The sequence below is a fragment of the Oreochromis aureus genome, linkage group 7 (assembly GCF_013358895.1).
Source record: "Oreochromis aureus strain Israel breed Guangdong linkage group 7, ZZ_aureus, whole genome shotgun sequence".
NCBI lineage: Eukaryota > Metazoa > Chordata > Actinopteri > Cichliformes > Cichlidae > Oreochromis > Oreochromis aureus.
The window spans coordinates 32,826,623-32,848,799 of record NC_052948.1 but is presented as its reverse complement, the minus strand read 5'-3'; the positions used below and the strand labels follow the sequence as shown (position 1 = coordinate 32,848,799).

The 22,177-nt window shown below is 39.9% G+C and overlaps 1 protein-coding gene across 5 annotated transcripts in view; it reads right to left on the bottom strand.

Annotated features, from left to right (window-relative positions):
- The window catches only part of LOC116324929 (transcription factor 4), a 237,011-nt gene that overhangs the window by 106,804 nt on the left and 108,030 nt on the right, over nt 1-22,177 (bottom strand). For all 5 annotated transcript variants that reach the window (XM_039615271.1, XM_039615273.1, XM_039615272.1 and 2 more), the window contains 2 exons: nt 4,608-4,737; nt 2,819-2,868 (listed from right to left, as the gene is read on the bottom strand). In XM_039615271.1, coding sequence (XP_039471205.1) covers nt 2,819-2,868; nt 4,608-4,737 — 180 coding nt within the window. The remainder of the gene's footprint in view (nt 1-2,818; nt 2,869-4,607; nt 4,738-22,177) is intronic.

Genomic DNA, 22,177 nt, shown 5'->3' with positions numbered 1-22,177 from the left:
TTTTACTACCAAAGTAATATTTGGTAAATAAACAGGAAGTTTAAATGAGCTTAATTAAAGTGCTCCAGGATTTATCAAGATTTTTCTGTCCCATAGTTTCAGGGCAAATCTCACTGCGTATAAACAGCACAAGCTGCACTCCATGTTTTGGTGCAGGACTGTAGTGTGGCGAGATTGGTGTTCCTACAGAATTTTCCAGATCATTTACAATCAGAAACTCCAGTTTTAACTCGTCAGACTTTTTGTTTTTGCATTTTCTGGTTTATTTCCACAGGGTACATATTCACACAGTGCTTTTATTTTGAAAATATTTTATACATGAAAGCTGCCTGTCAATACCAGAATTTTCAAATAGTGCACCAGCAGAATTCCTAAAAATCCTAAAGTGTCAGAAATTGTGCAACTGGTGCAAACAATCACATTTACAGGGATTTGCAGGGATGTGTCTTCAGTCAGATGATGTATGCTCAAAATCTGTCTGTCTTGATGTGAGGGTTGTCCAATCCTTGTTTTGTCTAGTCTTGTGGTAAAGCTCTATCAAGATATGAAAGGATAGGATGGCTGCTGCCAATGTTCTTCATTGTCTTTACTGCAATATCTATAGCACTTGTTTAAGATTAGGAAGACACAGTGAGCATTCACTTCAAATCAACATCTTTCACTCAAGAGTGGTATGCAGGACTCAGTCCCCAATCTGTGTACGCAAACTATACACATAAACGCTTTCCAACAAACCCTCCAGACAACTTTTCTAGAAGAAGAAGAAGAAGAAAGAAGAAGAAGGAGAAAAAGAAGCACTGAAGAAACAAGGTCAAAGTTGAAACAGATGGAGTGGTTTAAAGTTTTCACTGTTGCAGGGTTTACTGTCTTTAGTTCTGGTATAGAAGAACAATGGCTCCCACTGTAACAATGTTTTACACCCTAAATGTTACAGTGATATCAAGATGAAAAAGAAAAAAATCCTGTTGTGGAGTTGAAGAAATGTAAAAGTAACTCAATATTACAAAAAAAGTTTTTTGTAATATTTTGGGATGTAACTGGATGGAAAATTCCTGCTCGGCAGTGCCGACTGTTTGCCGTCACGTTTTTACTCACATGCACCCAAGATGATCAGGGTTAACCTGTCAAACAGACTGCACACTTCTTCCTCCCTGCTTTTCCTTTTTTCCCCCTCCTTTTTCCCTTCCTCTTCCTCCCTCCCTCTCCCGGCTGGTGTAGACACAGAGAGGCGGAGGAGAGAGGCAGGAAGCGGGGACAAAGCGGGCCAAGGCCACAGAAAGGCGGACTCCCGCCGAGCCAAAGAAGCGTCTGACATGCCGTACATTCAGCCGTCGTTAACTGGCCATTAATGAGGTCACCGTCAAGGAAAAAAAAACTCTCGACATGTATAACACCTCATAGTAAGAGATAGAAATAAATCTAATGAGCGCTAGATCTGTGAAAGAGCTATAACATGTCAGTTTGAAATGCTGAATTTATAAGACAAAGAAAAAGAAAATTACTGAAGTAAGACTGAAGACAAAAATGCACAAGAGTGCAAAAAAGGTGAACAAAGAAAACACAAAGTAAATAAAAGAAGATCTTATTCTTAAGGTGAGGAAGACTCCAGGAACACAAAGGGAAACAGCTGCTTTGTTCCTGAGTCAAACAACGTCCGTGCGTCAGGCCTCAGAACAGCAGCCGGGGTCGATTCAGCTTTGGAGGAACCAATAATCACCAAAAACGGATCTTTTTTCTCTGTAGGTTTGATCATATTTACTGTTGGAGTTTTTCCAGTGTGCATTTAGTCTGCTTTAGCCAAAGAACAATAACTATTCACAGGCTCTCAGGTATCTCTGGCAGTGCAAACAGCTCAAACAATCAAAAAACAGCAAATCCTTGAAACTTTGGTGCACTAAACTCATCATCCACCATCAAACTGATTGAAGGTTGATTTTTTTTCTCAGCTGATGGACGAGTGTTCCTGCTTTTTCTTTCTCTAACTAACTAATCAATATTTTGGGGAAACCAGTACAAAGTTAAGTCTACAAAAACAGATCGTTTGTTTGCCAAAATCTGCGTTCAGCTTCCATTTCCTAACGCAGGAGAACAGAGTCTTTGTTTCCTTTGTAGGATTATTTATCTGAATTGAAACTCTTCTTCTTTTGATTTGTAAAAAAGAAAAAAACAAAACAAAAAACACCACATGCACGACAAAAAGCCGACAGCTGTTTGTGTCCAGCTCGGCTCTGACAGCATCTTCATTTCCACAAATTTCCAAAGCCAGCTGATGTGCTAGTTTTTCTTTTTCAACAAGTTTTGAGTTTCTTTTAGGTTTTCTGTCCTTTCAGACCTGCTGAAAAACTCCATCCATTTAAACCAACTGCTGAGTTTCAGTCCAAAATGTCACGAATACAACTGAGCAAATCAATTCAAATTAAAGAATAATACAGATTCCTTACATATACAGTTTTTATGTGTTCATAGTCATGAAAAAAACACCTTTCAGGCATCATCTCGTTTTTTATCCTGTCAGTTTCCTAAAAACCAGACATTAAATCGCTAAAAATAACTATTTATGAATAGAAACAAAAAAAGCAAGGTGACAACAAAAAAGCCAACAGCTGTTTGTATCCAGCTCAGCTCCAAACAGCATCATCATCATCCACATGTACACAGATTCACAAAGCCACGCAACGCTTGCTTTACCCTTTACTGACACAAAACCAGTTCGCTGATTACAACAGATCGAGCAGCCTCTTCGTGGCACTCCGAGCAGAGACAACAGCTCAGAAATCATATCTGCAATATCACAAAAAAAGAGCATGTTATCACTTACCGAGGACGGCAAGCCAGGAGGGACCTTCCGCACTTTTTTTGTGTGAATGTCTAAAAGAGGGGGAAAAAACAATAAAACAATAGATGAGGGTTTACCAGGCAAAGTGGCTTTTATTGGTCTTTTAAAGGACGCTTTTTCTTTTTCCTGGGTCGTTTGAATTTAATCGATGAGCTGGAGAGGAACGAGCGAGGCCGATATATTTACAAAGGAGGCTTTCACTGCAAACAAGTACGACACAATAAGATGCACGAAACACAAAGACTGGATACGAAAAGAGACAGGGTCAATTATTTCCCCTTTGGTTTTATAAAAACAGGGCGTGCGGCTTTTGACATGTTTATATTATTTTTCAGGGTTTCTCTCAAGGGGAGCGACGAAGCAGTCTATTAACTTGGAAGGTGAGACTTTGATGGAAAAATGAAAGAGCGTCATCTTTGGAAACTGGCCTCGAGACTCGTGTGCATGTGTGTGTGTGTGTGTGTGTGTTTGTGTCCTCTCAAGGCTAACGCTACCAAGGCTACCTCCACAGTCGCTATTGTCCTGCTTTTCAAAAGACTTCCCAGCATTTTCCTCTCTTAAACACCTCTTTGAAAATGCACACACACACAGAAAAGACAGGACAGTCACATATTTGTCAGTCTTCAAGAGTGTCCAGGTTAAAATGGTTCACTAGTGTCAACACAAATGAAGGCAGGCAATTATTGACATCCTGCTTTCTTGTTGCTGTTTTAGTCTAAGCTTTAGTCTAAGCTCAAATTAATAGTCATGGTTTATTTTATTGTTACATTTCAGAAGGTTGTATGTTTATGGTTTCAAGAGAATTTCAGAGAAAGGTAAAACGATTCAAAACAATTAACAAATGACTAAAAAGTAACATCAATAGCATCCAGTGTTTCAGGAACACGGTGGAGTTGCACATCAGGTTTTTGCTACCAGCAAAATGCAAGCTGATAATAAAAGTTTTTAAAAAAGGCGTTTTATTTCTTGTGGGAGCCACAAATTGCCACAAGTTGTTTATAAAAAAAGACAACAGCACAATAAAACCTTAGTCATACTCATTTTTAGCCTCTATGGACAGATGGCTATCCCAACACAATGTAACACAACCTCAACCTAACAACACACCTAAATGATGACTCATTAAATCAGTGCAAAAAATTTCCAGCTACCCAGCTGACTTTTGTAGGACACGGTAAAACCAAAAATAAAAAACTGTTTTTGTTTGTAAATTTGGAAACCTGCATTTCTTTTTAATCTCATATATGAAATATTGATTGGTCATCAACAAAACCATCAAAAGTTCTGGTTTCTAATTGGCTGACAGGTGGCCGCTGAAATCAAATAAGAGCACATGTCAAATGAAGCTCTTCTCTGCCACTTATGGCCACTTCTAAAAACAAAACAGAAGCAGTGAAAGTTCAGCTTCTACAAGCAGGTAACTGAGCGGTAACACTACCTGCACACTGCGGGACCCATGTGGAGCCACTTTATGTACCGACAGGGCGGATGGAGATTTCCAATGAGTGTGTAGTTATTAGATCCACCTAACTAATCTACAATCTGTGTGATAATACAGCCATATTTGTGCGGCTAAAAAAAAGACTGCAGGATTAGATGTATTATTTTCATTTATTCATTTATTATTTATTTATAAGTTAACATGCCTAGTAGTTTCCTTGTTTGTGCTTTTCAGCTCCTCTTTTCATTGTCGCGATGGAGAAAGGAGCTACTGGGACAATGTGAGTGTCTATAGCAAATATATTGTGTGTCTTTGTGTGCGGCTTCTCACCCATGGTGTCCATGTGCAGCGTTCTCCTCCGCGGGTTGGAGCTGTAGTGCTGGTAGTACTGACCGGCTGGCTTAGTGGGCGACGCCGCACCGGGACTCCCCAAGCCCAACTCGCCACCACCCAGTATGGACTGGTTGAGAGACATCAAGACACAGAGAAAGAGAGAGAGAGTTAATCAAACTCATCATCGAGTAGAATCATGTGATCATGTGGGCCCGTGAATAGAGACGAAAACGATGGTTATCAAGGCTCCAATGGCGAGACATGGCTAGTCACAAATTTAAATACTGCCTGAGAAAAAAATAGGTAGATACACATCTTCACAAACAGATTTATTTCATGTATCTCACGGTTAATTTTTAGATGCAAATTATTACAAAATCAGAGGCATTTAAGTGAAGTTCAGGCTGTTTGAACTGTTCTAAACATCTCAACTTCATTGTCTTGACAAAATATTAGAAAAAAATGAAAAAATTCAAAGTAAGTTTGTAACAACTGAATGTTTTTATTTTTTTTGTAGTGTAGAGGAACAAGAAAACAGAAGCTGGAAGGTATCAGAAGTATCAGCGGATCAAAGAGTTAAGTATCACTTGCAGTACTGACCACTGAAATACGAACACCGCTTGAAACAAAAGGTTTTGATCACTTTACACCAGACAGTGAAGTTCATGTTAGACTGAACGCTACTAACACTGTTGAGAATTTATTGTAGTATCGTTATTCACTGTAATATTGCAATCGCTTGAAAAGTAATTAGGTGGAAGGGGGAAAGAAATTGTTTCAAAGGTATTAATATAAACAATTTAGCGCATTTTTTGAATTATTTATTCAAAAAAAAGAGGTATTTTGAAAATAATGGAAATGCCAACAGAACAGAACTGAAATGTTGTCTGGAGTCCTGAAGAACATAACAATGGCTGTTAGATGTCTGTAAATTCAATGAATCGAATCATCAAAATGTTTAACACACTGAATCTAAAATGTTCAGTGAAGCTAAAATACTGTTTGCAGAAATACCTGAAACATCAACGAATAAAGTCAGAATACATCGGCCAGTTAAACTCTACCTGAAAACAATGTCAAGCTACTAAAGGATAACTGCAATGTCAAAATGAGTACTCTATAGATAAGACCCACAAATTGCAAAAACACAAAACAGGCCAGAAAAATCCACAAATTTGACAGTAATAACAACCTTCAGTGCAGCAATGTTGCATTCACTTAAAATGCAGCAGTTGTGTCATTGTCGCTTAAAAACCGAACTGGGTTCCAGTACAGGGAATTCACCTCAAGTATGGAAAGGGCTAAGGATCCAAGCCATGAAGGCTAATATGTTGGAATGCTAGCTCTAATAAATGAAAAAAGTCTATGGAAATTAAAATTAAATTAAATTAAATTCTATTTATGCCAAAATTAAAATGCAGAAGATGTACATGAAATGCAACTATTTGGAAGATTCCTGACCTCTATATGATCATTACCTTCTTTTCCATATCTCTTCTGCAATACAACAATCACATCATGATTTTGAATGTGTGTGTCACCACCAAAAAAGGAAATATTATAATATTTAGTAGAAAGCAAGTTAGGAAGTAAGAAAGTAGTAGTATGCATGGTTTACTATAAATATATGGAAGTTAATGAATGCCAATGTTATGATACAATAATTTAAAGTGAAAAGGAAAAAAGAAAAATGAAACTCAAATTTTAATGTTAACATTTAAAAAATAAATAAAATAGCCAAAATTTTAATAATACCTCCACTAACAAGTAAATCTTCAAGCATAGCTTTCTATACAGCACATAACTAACACTATAAAAGTTCAGCTTCATACAGACACATAAATGACCACTCGGTAGATTTATCAAGACACTTCCTGGAGACACAGCCTACCTGAGACACCTCAAACCGAGCTGATAATGACAAATGAAACCCTGGTTAGTGATGGTATTTACCTCCATGAGAACGACCCCATGCTGCCCAGCGTGGAGATTTTCACCTCACGGCTCAGAGTCTAACTTCTCCTCGCTCTCTAACTTATCTTCTCCTCTCCTCTCTCTAGAGCTGCGACTCTGTTTACGGCTCAAACTTAGCAAACCGCGCACACATTGTCCCGCTAATTAAGTTCAATGATTTCGGCAGCAACAAGTGGCATCTGGGCTGATTCTGAGAGGAGAGAACTCGAGAATAAAGGACTGAGAGGAGAATGGAAGAGAGGGTCATTTTTCTTTCTTTTTCTTTTTTGAAAGTGGGACAAAAAGTAAGTGAGGAGGAAAGAGGTGAAAAAAGAGCCGGCCTCCCCACCCCCCTCCTCCTTTAAATGGACTCCACCACCACTCCGTTAAAGTGTAGAAGACCACCCCACCCACCCAGCTTTCTCGTTAAGTAATTAGTGTGCAGTGTATTTAAAGCAGAGGATGGAGGAGTGTGTTTAGAGTTGTAGAGGGGGGGTGTTTTTCGGCCCTATTCTGAATTCTGATCAGCGAGTCCGGCGGCTGAAAACAAGAGTTAGCTTGGCACTGCCGGGCCAAGGAAGGCTTTTCTCATGCTAAGCAGGGCCTAAGTAGGCCAATTACAGGGCCAGCCTCGGTCTTGGAGCCATTCTCCGGCTTAAAACAAAAGGGCCCTTGTCTTAAATAAAGTCAGTCACACACACAGAGAGGCAGAGGGAGTCAGACACAAAGGCACACAGTCACACACCATTTCAGTCATCCTGTGTGTTTCACTGTGTGTGTGTGTGTGTGTGTGTGTGTGTGTGTGTGTGTGTGTGTGTGTGTGTCGTCAGGGGGTAAAAGGAGGTTCCCACTAAAACAAAAAGGGGTCTCATTGATTGTGGTCGCTTTTCTTTCTTTTCTTTCCTTTCTGTTCTTTTCTTTCTTTTTCTCCCCGTACTCGAACATCGAGCCAGGCTGGTCGGTCACCCCGGCAACTAGACAAGCTGGAGAAGAGAGCAAATGTGCGTTTGTCTCGCCGTCTGCGACTCTTAAACATTTATCTTACATGCTATCCGCTCGTATTACTCCAGCAGATACGAAGGTGTAGCGTGTGAAGTGGCTACTGTGGGAGCATGAGAAAAAGAACAGATATTGCGACCTTTGACCTCTCAGTGGGGGTGAAGCATCACAAAAAGAAAACATAACAGAAAACAGAGAGCCTGTCCTTTTCTTTTTAAAAGCCTAGACTGTCTTGCATTTACTGTAATAGATAATGATCGAACAAGTTTATATTGTGTTTCACGTCTTGTATATTTGCACATATTTTTGATGTTGTCTGTCCTTCATTATGAACTGCAGCCCTTTGGTCAGTGCTGGTCGTCTTAAAATGTGCCACATTTTGGATTGTTGGGGTCACGTTTTTAAGAACTCCTTACAGTGCTAAAACATGTTTTTGAAACTTTTTTTTAACCGGATTCACATAAATAGAATAAAGTAAAAGTTACAAAATTAAGTGGACTACAGCTCGTTGTTATCTATAACTGGTTCTGAAACCTGTGGTAAACCAACTCAACATACAAGATAATTAGGCCTAATTTCATGATGCGTCACTTCTCGAGCCCGGTAGTCGTTGGTCAGAGCCTGTAAACAACTCGTTGTAAGCCGTTTTCTTTTCGGCCTATCTAGAAGACTCAATGTACTCAAACTAAGGGTTTCAAATTAATACCATATTACAAGTGAAATGTTAGCTATACAATTTTATATGAGATGAACAAAATTCCAACATTAATAGGCTTTTCTAATAATCAACTGAATGTTTAATTTATTCTGAAATTATTTTTTATTAAAAAAAGCATCTTTTTTTTATGAAGCCCAGGTAAATTTAGCCAGTCCGAAACTTTTTTTTGACATTTTTGCCACCAGATGAATGCAAAATTACATAAAGCAGCACGATGTGCCAAATGCGCCACGGTGACGATGCATGCTGATGTTCGGCAGGTATATTATTTAACATTTTCACATGATTTAGTGCTGCTGGATGCTGACAGTTAGATCCCAGATCTGCAGGTATTTACTTCTGAAAGGAAAAGACAAACATTATCAGAACCATAAGGCGTGATCTTCTGGGAAATAATTTAACTTCATATCGATGGTGTTATTTCTCGAGCTAAAAACTGCAACTCTCAGATTTTTTCCTTGTTTGAAACCTGAAGAACACACAAATTTCGCAAAATTACAATGTGCCAATAGACACAGCGGTGAGTGATTTGTTGGGCCAATCAGCTTACTTGACATTTGTGGGGCGCTTGCGTCGGCTCCTCTCTGACCTACAGTTACCCACAGCTCCCTTCTCTGAGTAGACCTACAGGGATTTATCTTCATAGTGTTATCATTCCAGCTGTACTCTCCTGATATAATCGTCAGGTTCACTCCTCCTCGCTCATTCTCCTGCTCCTGTTTTACTTTCTACATTATCATGTTTTCTCTCTGTCATTATCTTTCTCTATGCGTGTGTGTGTGTCTGTGTGTGTGTGTCTACAACACAGACACACACACACACAGACACACACGCAGAGCTCTGTTTCTCACAGAGCTGACTGGGCTCCGGTACCCAGCTGCTCGCAGAGACGATATTAACTAAGATAGATTACCAGAGAGAGAGGGAGAAAGGCAGAGGAAGATGCATGGACACGGACGGAAAGAGAGAGAAATGCAGAAGGGGAAAGCGAGCAGCAAATAGGAAATGGAAAGAGAGGACATGATAGGAAAAAGATGAATAAAAGACGGCGAAGAGTGAGGGAGAGGCATAAAAAAGAACGGAACAAAGTAGCTGGCATGATGGATGGCCGACTGGCTTCGACAAGCTCGACGTTCCTTATAAATACGAGTGTTTTCTGTCTCTCTCCCCTAAATCGCTCCCTCTCCCGCTCGACCACTCTGTCCTCGTGTGACTGAAAAAGCAAACGCTCACATGTCATCAATTTCCACCATCGCAGCCATGAGAGACAGACACAGAGAAAGAGCGAGAGAGGGAGAGAGGCAGGAAGAAGTCATTAATTACCAGGAAGTGCTGGCGAGGCAGCGGCGCACCTGTACGCCAGCTTCGCTCCAGCTGACACACACATGTGTATATACAAAGACACACACACACACACACACACACACACACACACACACACACACACACTCCTGAGGGAGAGGGGCCCTTAGGGCTGCTACCACAGACTGTAAAACCAGCAGAGACAAGTGGAATAAAACCGGACGCTCATGTAAGACAGTAGAACCACCAGCAGCTCACAGTTGCCACCATTAAACAACTTAAATAATAAAGAAATAGTGCCCATCAAAAAGCTCAATATTCTGTACTGGAAGCAGCACGTGTGCCGAAGTGGGACAACGTTTGGAATTTTATTGTTTTATGGGATTTTTTGATTGATCTTATGTGGACTTTGAATGGCATATGCTGCATATTAATTAAATCTATTGTGACATTATATAGCTTATATTACTTTTTGATTTACTACTAGCGTTTATTAATCAATAAATCAAACTTCAAAGTTTACGGTGGCATCAACTGGGACAGATTAACCCACACAGGGGAAAAGTAGCATAGCACATGATGCTGTGCTCCCAAGAAAAAGCACAGCATCAGTATCAGCTAGGAAAACAGCCGAACCATTTATTGATATTGCTGATCATGAATAACATTTTCCATTTGATTGTGTTGTTTAAATGCTGCACTGGGACTTTTTTTTTTGTCTGCTTTTGCTGTGAATTCCTAGATGATTAGCAGCAGCTATTGTGGATGTTTTCTCCACATCCAGTGACATAAACAAGTAATCTTTCTTAAAGAGTACCCAATCAGGGAACTCCATCCATTAATCTGTTAACTTCCAGTATAGCCATTTCATCTCCAGGTCAACTCTTGCTTTCCCACTCACAGGTCATAATTTACGAATGCAGATAAATGTAAAAAGCTAAATTGTCTTCAGATGATATGCAATGGTTTTGAGATTGCATTTCACCAGATGTGTTCCTGCTTTTGCTCTCCACATGAGCTGTTCATTAGAATGCAACCAAAGCTTGTTAAGATGTGATTCATCAATAGAACTCAGACTACAAACATAAACTAGAAAGAGTCTGGTGCCATCAATCTTGTACTTTTCTTACAGATTCTGCATGGTCACGTGCGCGCGCACGTACACAGAGATTAAAGTTCACCCAACAAATACCAAAGTGGATGTGTTAATCATGAGTTGCCCTGGAATGGCTTTTACCACCTCCTTATTTCCTTTTTTCTATCCATCCATCCTCTTCTGCAGTGCAGTGTTGCATCTAAGCTGAAGCAAGTGTCATGAGGCAAGAGGTGGGAAGCACCCCAGACAGGACAACCAACCATTCACACTCACATTCATACCTGATTTAGTCACCAATAAACCTAACGTGCATGTCTCTGGACTGTGAAAAGATATATCAATGCAGACCAGGCCTAAACCACCTGGTGGATTGCTATGAGGTGATGGTGCTAACCACCACTCCACCATACTGTCCTGGTTCTTTTACAGCAATTGATGAGAAAATGTACAAATGTGACTTTTGTGGGATATCAGAAAAGCTTTGTTGTGTATATATATACACCTACACACACACACACACACACACACACACACACATACATATATATATCAGATATTGTGACTATAAGTGCAGTGATCTTTAAAAGAAAGAAATTAATATTTGATTGACAGAAAGAAGAAAAAACAATAAAAGAAACAGACTCAGAATCATTTCTGCATGATTTTCTTCTTTTTTGAGAGCTTAAAACAACATTATCAGTGAGCTTCTTCAATGACGTGTTAATTTTTTATGCGATGAATTGTTTCATGCCATCTGCTGGATGTGATAGAAAGAAAGGGCTTTTTAAAAGGACAAAAAGTATAAATGTAATTTTTGTTCTTTATGTCAGTGGTTGACTGCTTCAGGCTGACAGCTGAGAGGGAGTGTTGGTGTATCCTGCAGCTTCTACATCTCTCTTCAAAGAGCTGCACAGTGAAGTGGCTGCTGGTTGTGGAAGAAGTGTTTTTTCCTCATTCTAGTTTCCCATTTCAAGCCTTTTCTTTAAATGATATCCTTAATGTGGCTGAACACAGAGGTAATGGTGTGATGATATGCGACAGCCATGCACAGTTTTAGTCTTTTATTTGAGGTCGGTCATGTTTGTATACCACACTGGCATAGTGGACAGGCCTAAAAAAAACGTGTGTGTTGCTTTCAAAGACAGCAAGTGAGCTTCAACCATTTTTTTTGGAGGAGCCTTTATGATGTTTTAGTTGCTTTCAGTCGTGCTCTGGAGGACGTCAGGAGAATCAGGTTTGGACACAGTCGGACATCACACAGTCTCAGGAACTGGCAGGTTAAAGAACATTCAGTGCTTGTCGACATATGTGATCTCACATGCAGCCTGCAACTAGGAGCAAAATTCTGGGCTGCATTGCATGTGTGAAAAAATGCTTTTGACACGTCATAGTAGGAAAATCACAGGTGGAACTGGGATTGTTCAGTTTCATTCAGAGTCCCAGTGAGCCGTGGCAGTGAACCAGAATGCACAAAAGCATAAGCAAATGTTTTTCCAGCCTCAGGCTCAGGTCACACAATTCAAAGAGCGCACTAAAGAAGGGATTGTAAGGAAAATAAGACATATTAGAGTGACAAAAAGAATACAGCATGGCTAAAACAGAATAACGTGGAGGAGTTAATAGTAGGAAGTTGAAGGATACACTCAGATGTGACAACAGCATATGTTATCATATTATGTTATGTCTCTAAATTACCCTCGACTACAGGTGGACAGCCCTGTTCTGACACACCACCATCGCTGTGCCAGAAACGTGCTCGATGAAACAAACATGGAGCTCATGGAGACCCTTAATGCTGAAGTTCATGGCTCTTTGTTGGACACCACACCATAAACACCCAAATCCCTGTGGCTAAATATTCAAATACTGAAATGTTAAGGAAGCCAGAAGTTAAAGAAAAAAAAGCTGCTCTGTGTCATATGATGAAAAATAAGACTGTACAGTTGTGCAGAAAGTTATTTCAAGTTTCAACAGAACACAGCATCAAAGAAGCCGACAGAGCCAATCAAATTGCAGGACTGCCATGACAACACAAACACACAGAGAAACAGCCAGTAAAATAAATCCACCAGAGTCTGTGTGTGTCATTTAAAATGATGCTGGTGTAAGAAAAACCTCAGGGACAGATCACAGCAAACACACAAACACACATGCTTCTGCAGTAGCGAGGGATCCACTCGCAAATGCCAACTTCCTCCATCTTCTAACTGCTCCAAACACCCAATAGCACACACTTTTACTCAAACACAGCAATCACACACACACACACAGCAGTTCAAAGCATTTCTCCTTAATTAGCGTTCAACGCTTGGCTTGACAAATAAATAGTGATCATTTAAGAACACTTAGAGAGGAATCAGACAGCACATTACACCTCACAATATCTGGCAGCTTCCTGGATGCAATTAGGGGGATTGGGGGGAGTTAAGGATGAAGGAGAGAGAAGGGAGGAAAGAGGTAAGAGTTAGAAGCTCAAAGTGAGGAAGCAGAGAAAGGAATCTTGAGGGAAGGAGAGAAAAAGAAAGGAGAGGAACAAAAATGCAGAGAGTAAAAGACAGAAAGGAAAGTTTGGTATGAGAGGAAAAATTACAGATGGCAGGAGGTTACAGAGGAAAAGGGAATGAGAAATGACAGAAGAACTGAGGGGAAAGGAAGGAAGAAGGTTCACAGTTGATGACAAGTGACAAACAAGTAGGGAAGAAAGGAAACAGGATAAAAGAAGAAGAAGAAAGGAAGTGTAAGGATGACAAAGAAAGAATGAGGGAGGAAAAAATAAAAGACAAAAGAGGGACAAAGGTAAAATACAAGGGAGAAATGGGAAGGGAAGAGAGAAATGGAAAACACATGAGCAGGGAGGAAACAAAGAGGTAAAGAGCAGGAAGGAATGACAGTAGGGAGGAAAAATTCACAAGGAAAAAGAAAGACGACAGAGGAGAAAGCCAGGAAGAAAGATGAGGATGGTAAAAGGAGGAGAAAAATGAGAAAAAGAGAATAACAGGACGAGGAATGGAAGAGATTAAAGTAAGAACAATCTGAAGAAAGAAAAGAAGAGATGGAATAAAGAGGGCGAGTACAGAATGACATTAAGGAAAATAAAAAATGGAGAGGGGGCGAATGGAAGGAGGGGATCATGAAGGAAGAAAGAGGAGGAGACCGGAAAAGAATAAATGATGGATGGAGAGACAGATTTATATTTAGAGATGAAAAGAGAGATGAAAATGAAAAATAGGCTTCCCTGCAGTGCCATCTTGAACTGATCACTCCCATCATGCCTCAGTCCCAGCTGCCTTTACTTTGTAGTTCTGGAGACTTTTTAGTCATTATAACCAGGAGCAAACAGACCCAGAAACAGAGCTCAGAGAATGGATGTTCACATTTCCCAATCAAACATATCCTTCAAGTCAGGACTGAAACGCGATTGCCTGCAGCTCCTCTAACGTTCGCTAAATGCGGCTTCGGGAAAACCGAGTTGAACTGAACGAGCAAAGCCCCGGAGTTCTCCCATAAACGTGAAGACGATGATTCATTTCCATAATCAGATGGTTGTTTCAAACACTAACCTCACATCTTCTAAAAAGCATTAATTTTGGACATTTTTACATATTCGTCCATTAAGGAGAAATTAAGCCATAATGATGCATGAAAACGTTGGGGATATGAGCTAGTGCCGGGAAACACTTGAAATAAAACTTGACTGGATGATTGCAACATGGCTCTGATGAGGGTGAAAAGAAGCAAATCCATTTAATATGTTTTCACTTTTATAATAGTTACTAGTATAGGTAGTTAATGGATAAATTAGTTGTGGTTTGGATACTAGAAATGACTGCTTACTTACTTTTGTTGAATTGTTATTAAACAGAAATAATACATTTTTAAAATTTTCTGATGTGCCTCTTTAAGCCTCTTTTAATGTATTCACACTTCCTGTTGTTTCTCTCTTATTTTGCTTATTTTACCTTTGGAAACGAATCATATTTAAAGCGCAAAAAAGAAAAAAAAAAGTCCAAAAAAGTCCAAATTCTAGAGCAATGGAGAGTGAGAAATGTAGGATATAAAAGGATGAAATAAGCAATGGTATTTTTTTTTTTAGATTTTTATAAACTAACAATATACAGCAGGGTGACACTGATATATATATTTTTAAGTTAACTTAAAATAGGCATCACCTGATGATTTCCAGGGAGCAAGAAACAGTATTTATGCAATATTTTAGTTTCAGTTAAAAAATCAATATTAGGGTTTAACCCCGGGAAACAAGATTCCCAGGAAAACCAATCAGTACTATTTCACGATTCCTGGGAAATGCAATGGTGACAAATAGGAAAATATTAAGCTGGATGCAATACATTAAAAAATATGTATAGTCTATTAAGGAAATGCAAAGCATTGCCGTTACATAGCACATGTATGTTCTGACTTCTGCGTTTGTACGGTAACACTTTTTAGCCAATCATTTGTTCTGTTGCAGGCTATTTGCACCTTTGCTATAGCAACCAATGGTGCATTTCCTTAGATTGGAGGATGATGCTGTTAACTGCAAACTTTGTGATCAGGTAATAAGATGTTCAGGACGGTCAACAAGAGGACTCCATCAAAATTCAGACACTCAGCATGAATTTCCAGAGGAAATCCCATCAAAGCATTATATAACAAAGCTAAAGATACAAGCCTGTCCTAATAAAGGCTCTGCTAACTTCACATGAGCATTCATTGAGTTTACGAGCGTAGATGATCATTTAGCCTTCGTAACCTGTCCAGGATGCACATCGCCCTGTGGTAGCTGGGATAGGCTCCAGCCTCCACCCGCGGCACTGAATTGGATAAGCAGAAGAGAATAGATGGATGGAGATTATAATTTATTGCTTTGCTATTACAGTAGGTATGCTGCTTTGTGGTCACAGCCTTTCATCAGCAGAGCGGCAGTAATATTTCCTCACACGGCATGCTGAATGCAAAAAGGGAGCTTATATTTAGGCTAATGCTGATGACTGAAATTGTGTTTTTAGCCTAAATAATTATCAGAATAATCCACAAAAGTCATATTGTGAACAAGTGTATGCATATTTCTTTTTGTTGTATTTAGTGCTGCGTTAAATGTCAGGGCCTAGCTGATTTAAAATGTCTAATTTGGGGGAAAAAATATAAAATCCTAATTATTTATCATGCAAGATAAGTGTGTATGTTTTTTTACAGGCTGTTTACTGAGCTATATCTTTAACCTCAGTGTGGACCACGCTCTACTGAGATGAGAACATTTAAAGTGTTTTGCTGCTTCTGTGCTTTTTATTTGTAAAGTCAAAAAAAAAATCTTTGAAATGTCCAAAGCTTGGGCTGCATTTCATTCTCATTTAAAGGAAGTTCAAGGCCTGTGGGATCCAGGAAGTTCTTGCTTCATCTGCCACAGATAAGAATCAGAGAGAAGACCTGCAGAACTGAGCTCTGATAAAGGGAACACACATGAAAAATATCAGCTGGCTTTTCCACAGCTCATAGATCAAGACTGGATTGCTCATATGTATATTTGTGTGTGTGTGTGTGTGTGTGTGTGTGTGTGTGTGTGTGTGTGTGTGTGTGTGTGTGTGTGTGTGTGTGTGTGTGCGTGAGAGAGAGAGAATTAGTGCAGTTGCTGGTATATGTATGTCAGCATGTGTGTGTATGTGTTTGTATTAAAGTTTCAGCAGTATCGTGTGTGTGTGTGTGTGTGTGTGTCAGCTCTGCAGTGTAGATGTGACAGCTCAGTTCTGTTCTGTGTCTGTTACCAGCTGTTGTACCTCGCTTGCAATTTCTGCGTGTGTGTGTGTGTGTGTGTGTGTGTGTGTGTGTGTGTGTGTGTGTGTGTGTGTGTGTGTGACAGCATACTGTTTGATGTTTGAGACATCAGAAAGGAGAGAGAGAGTCAACGTCACTGACAGAGAGTAGCTCCCTGGTTTGGCTCCGTGATGCCTGCCGAAAACCCGTTAAATAAACACAGTCGACTGCTGCATGAATCAATCAAATAATTTTCACAACCAAATATACCCTCGCAAAACAGCAAGCATACCGAGCTTCTTCTCAGTGCTTCCTTTTCTTAGGAGCAATAATTGAATTAGGAATACTGTTTAGAGTAATAGTATTTAACATTAGCGAGATGTCTGTGGCTACACCAGCAGCTATGAGGCTTTAAACTAAATGCAAACATCAAGAACTTTAAAAAAAAGAAAGAAAGATGCAACTGGACTTTTTTAGGTTTGTGAATATATTTTTACCTCTCATCCAAGAGGCCTCTTCAGTTCTAAAAAAATCAATTTGAAGCTCCTATGTTGCATCGCTATTGAGTTATCACATTCAGAAACTTAGTTCAGCTTTTTATGACCCAGGGGTAACAAATGGTGGCGGTATTTAACCCCTACTCGGGGTTGTCCCCTTTGGAAGTGGCCCTGAGGGTCATGTGAGTCACCAAATAATCAATGTGTGAAAAAAGGTGTGTGCCATTCAAAAGCTGATTCTGTTCACCTGGATGTTGTCAGTGTGTGAAACATTTCGTCATTCATCCAAATGACTTCTGCGGTCTCTGAGGCTCCTCTGAGACTCGTACGTCCTACGTCTTTAGTTGTTTAACATCACCAATAGATTGATATTGTATTTGTCCTGTCACCCTCCCCTCCCTAGAACCTAGTTCTGCTGGAAGCTTCTTCCTGTTAAAAGGGAGTTTTTCCTTTCCACTGTCGCCAAAGCATTGGCTCATAGGGGGTCATATGATTGTTGGGGTTTTCTCTGTTTTCTTTGTATTATTATAGGATCTTTACATTACAGTATAAACGCCTTGAAGCAACTCCTGTTGTGATTTGGCGTTATATAAATAAAATTTAATTGAGTTGACCTGAATTGATATGAACCGCTGTAGGTGATATTTATTTATAATCACTGGGTCATGAGATCAAATTCTATAATTCTATACTTCACTGGTGCTTTATTGACCTAGTGCAACCCAGCTGACTGCTGAGACTAGCTTTCTCTATCCTTGTCCAGTTGTATCCTAGCTGTTCTTCTGCTCCATATAGCTTCCCAGCATTTTTGAATTGTTCTACCCCCTACTGAAATAAAAAGAAATCATAAAAACAGAGGACAGCTTTCAACAACTGTAACTAAAGGAGCCCAGCTGCTACAGTACATCATGCTATACTTGCACTGGATGGTCCTGACACTCTGAATGTGCAAAATGAATGAAACAGGCACAAACTGTGAGCTGTCACTGCTGATGCGTCAACAAAGACAGAGCATGCGAGTCCAGCATCGTGTGTGTCTTTATGATCAATAGCAAAAAATAAAAGTGTCGATCTCTGCAGCCAGTAAATGAGAGTAAATGACAGCTGAGAGTCTCCTGAGAGAGCCGAGCAGCTGGATGTCTGTGTGTGTATGTCTGTGTGTGTGTGTGTGTGTGTGTGTGTGTGTGTGTGTGTGTGTGTGTGTATTCAGATCTGGAGAGCAGCTGTGAATGGAACACCTCACTACAAAAAAAAGGAGGATGGATGGATGCAGAAGGAGATAAGACTGACTATAGACAGTTATGACATAACTCGGTTATAGACATGAGGCATGGCAACAAAAGCCCCTGTCTGGTGCTGAACCTCCTCAAAATTTTCTGGTCTTATTTCTGTTTAGCTACAGGCCCGTAGATCAAGGGGTATGTACCATAACATCAGGGTGTAGTCACTGTATGAACAACAAAAACAAACAGATTTTCAGCCTGCAAACATCACTGATTGCTGACAATTAACAGCTGTTTACAGTAACAACAGAAAACAAATATCTGTCTTTCTGTTTTTGTGTTTTTCTTTAATTAGAGTTTTTTCCAACCAATGTAAAGACTTTAACACTTTACATTTTTTCTCCACTCATTTCTTACTTCTATGCCCTCGGGCTCCAAATCCATTAATGCAGTTATCACGTCTTTCTTGCTCTTCTCTCACAGCTCTGCTTTTTATCACACAGACAGAACAATTTGCAAAACATTTAGCATAAGTATTGACACGGACCGCAGATTGGACTTGATTACCTGAGAGATCTCTGCTCACAATATTTCAATCCTGTTTCCAAACCGGTGCCAGTGTCAAAGCTACAAAATATCTAGCAGGAACACCTAGGTTAGGAGCAGACACAAAAATGATGTCACACTTGCTAGCTCATGTCCTGCTTTGGTGTCGTTTTGGCTTGTCACGCACCAACTTGACCAGGCTGAAGAGAAGAACCATTACGACAATATAATGGTATAGGAGCCGTGATAGTCCCAGATTACACAGAGGGGGACGCTGCAACTTGAAAACTTTGAGGAAAAAAATCTGCATACTGCAGTGAGTCCGGCGTGCCACGAGCACTGGTATAAATGTGCTGACATCACAGCTGGCACAACCAAGGCAGTGACTTAGCATAAATATCTCACTGTGAGTTTGTTACGTGGGGATTACAAAACATGCAAAGAGAGAAAGAAAACTGTAATCCACAGCAGGTCTGCAGGGGTCTCCCACTGTACTTAAGATGAAGTAATTGAGTAGGGAATATTATAAAACTATTTTGTTTCAAACAATGCATGTAAACAGTGAAGCAAAGTGTAAGATTTGTGTCATCTGCTAATATATCACTGAGTTCCTCTTTGCTTTGCATAAAGTTGTTTGTACCAAACTGACTGCTCTAAAAGAGAAACACTTTTATAATGTACAAATGGTGCAATAATAACGGACCCCAATTAGGACAGACTACGGTCAAAGCAGCTTTATGAATATTTCCCTGCATGTAACAGTCTTTGACTTGTCCTTGTATTTTTCTTGGTGGACCAGCTGTTGGGGGCTTGTACTTCCTGCTCCAACACCATTGGTCAGAAAAGAGCCAATGGGGGTGAGAAGAGAGCCTGAATGAATATGATGATGAACACACACACACTGAGTAACCAGATTCCACTGTAAAGGAACTGTGAAGACACACACATACACACACACACACACACACACACACACACACACACACACACACACACACACACACACACACACACACACACACACACACACACACTTAGAAGTATTGCATTTTTACAGACAGAGGAAGGAGGAGACAGACAGCAAATGAGAGAGTGAGACGGTGTGAAAAAGAGATAAGCATGAACTAAGAGAGAAAATTAGACATGACACCTAAGAACAGATTGATTCTTCACTGGTATGTAAAGGTGAATAAAGACAATCTGTAATCTGCAAAATAAGACAGCAGTGCAAAATTTGAATATTTTTAGGTATTATTTGTTATTATATTTTATTGCCATATGCTGCTAGTTTTTTAAATGCTGTTATGCAGGTCTCTTCTTAGCATCATCCCACGTAGCACCCAAGTGGACGAGTACAAACAGAGTTGCCTGATAGAGTTTACTCGCTAATTCAAGTCACTGAACCAGACCTCTAGATTGTGTTTATAACATTGGTGAATTTTAGAACATGTTAATGCTGTTGTATGACAGAAACGATAGGATGCTGTGTTTTTAATTGTAAAAACGTTTATCTTATTAAGGACCTTTCAGCAGGTGTCTGTGTCTATGTGATGCACATGTACAGTTTACCTTACTAACCAAGCTTGCTAGCATAAACTGATATGTTATCAGTGACTCTCTTTTTATAAATATGACCACTTCTGAAAATAAAATAAATACACAAATATGGTTGTGGCCGGAATGCTAATGTTAAGGCTTCAAAACAGGAGTTCACAAACCACTGGCTGATGTCAAGCTGCTACATCCATCTCTTATATACAGTCTATGCTGGCAGCAGACAACCACATGACACCTTCCCCTCCATTTTTTTTTCTTTCTCAAAAACCATCTCCTTCTTATTTCTGCCACAGTACAACTTTGCTATGATAGCGAAGAAACACTGGACTTTTACAGCTGTATTACTGACGCATCAGGTCACTGACACTGGCTATTTTCAACTACTGACGTAAAGCTGTGATGTGAAAGTTCTTTGGGAACATTTTTGTGACTGAAACTTGCCAGCAAATTGAGAATTACTGATTACTGTCTACAGCAATTTTAGGGACATGAGAGAAAGTGAGAGAAAATGCTCCCCCACAAAGCTTAACACAAACACAGAGAAGGATCAGGAAATGGTAACATTGGTAAAAAGACATTATCTTTGTGTCACTCAGGCTTCAGATGCCTGACCGGCCGTGAATTTTATATGAGAAGATAGCTTGATACTGCACTGATGATCTGAAATGACCACATGTAACAATTTTTTTCTTAACTGCACCCATAAACACCTCAGGTTACCTCTCACATCGATGATCAAACACCGCCACACAACCACTCAACTTATTAAAACTCAAGTGGATACGCTGAAAAGCAGTGCATCAAAGGGTTCTTTGTGTTTTTACACCTCAAAGATCTGTACGCTTGAAAGAGATCGAAGAGACAAAAACAGAGTGAAAGATGACAAATGAGAACACAGCGAGGACAGAGACCACAATGCCAAGTTTCTCTCTTTCTAGTCTCTGACCCATCAGACGCAAAAATGTTTGGAGAGCCCTAAAGTGCTCACGAGTTTAGCTGATTGAGGATATTAGGAGTAAACAAGGAAGCCGAGGGGAATGACACACCGGCTGTTCTTCTGCAGGTAAATGTAACTCAACATAGCCCACAGCACAGATCCATCTATAAAAATGACGTCGCTAGGTTATGTTGCAGATATAGTATCTGCATGTGTATTTAATAGAGTAAATCTAGGTTTTTTTCAGACTGAAAATTTGTATATAAGTGCATGTGTGTGCACCTTGTTTAATAGGAAAATGCGGCTTCCAAGTGGCTCCCAAAACTTGCAGAGCTTCAAAAACGGAGGCTTCAGCACTTTTCACTGACTGATGTGTGAGTGTGTGTGTATATAGGAAGGGTTAAAGGCTTTTTTTCATGTTGCATTCCAGCAGAACCTCACATCTACACTGCTGCTGCCTCAGCGCTCGCTGCCGGCCCAGGACTAACCTGCTGATCTGTGAGGCGATAAGTGGATGACAGGCATGCTTTGGTGTGGCTGAGAGAAAAACTGTGTGCGTGTGTATGTGTGTGTGTGTGTGTGTGTAAGCAGTCGACATAGTGGCTTGAATGAACGACAGAATGAAGAAGAAGGGAAAATTTTCAGATGGGGAGGAAACTGATGAAAAACCCCAAACAAGATAAGAAGATATAAAGAGTTCGAGACGGGATGAGAGACACGTAAAAGATAGTGGCAAAGTGATGGCAGAAGATCATCTACTCCCATCCCTTCATCCAGATGAGGAGGGGTTTTCTGCTTATGTAGACAGAATTCCCCTGTAGACAGCAGCTATATGAAAGTCATATAGTGTGTTTGTGTGGTGTGTGCTGGCTATATATTATACTGCCAATGAGGGTGTTTCCACTGTGGTTATGAGAGTCCAGGTGATACTCTCAGCAGCAGTGAAACCACAGAAATCCCCATAAAACCAGAGAAGAACAAACAATGT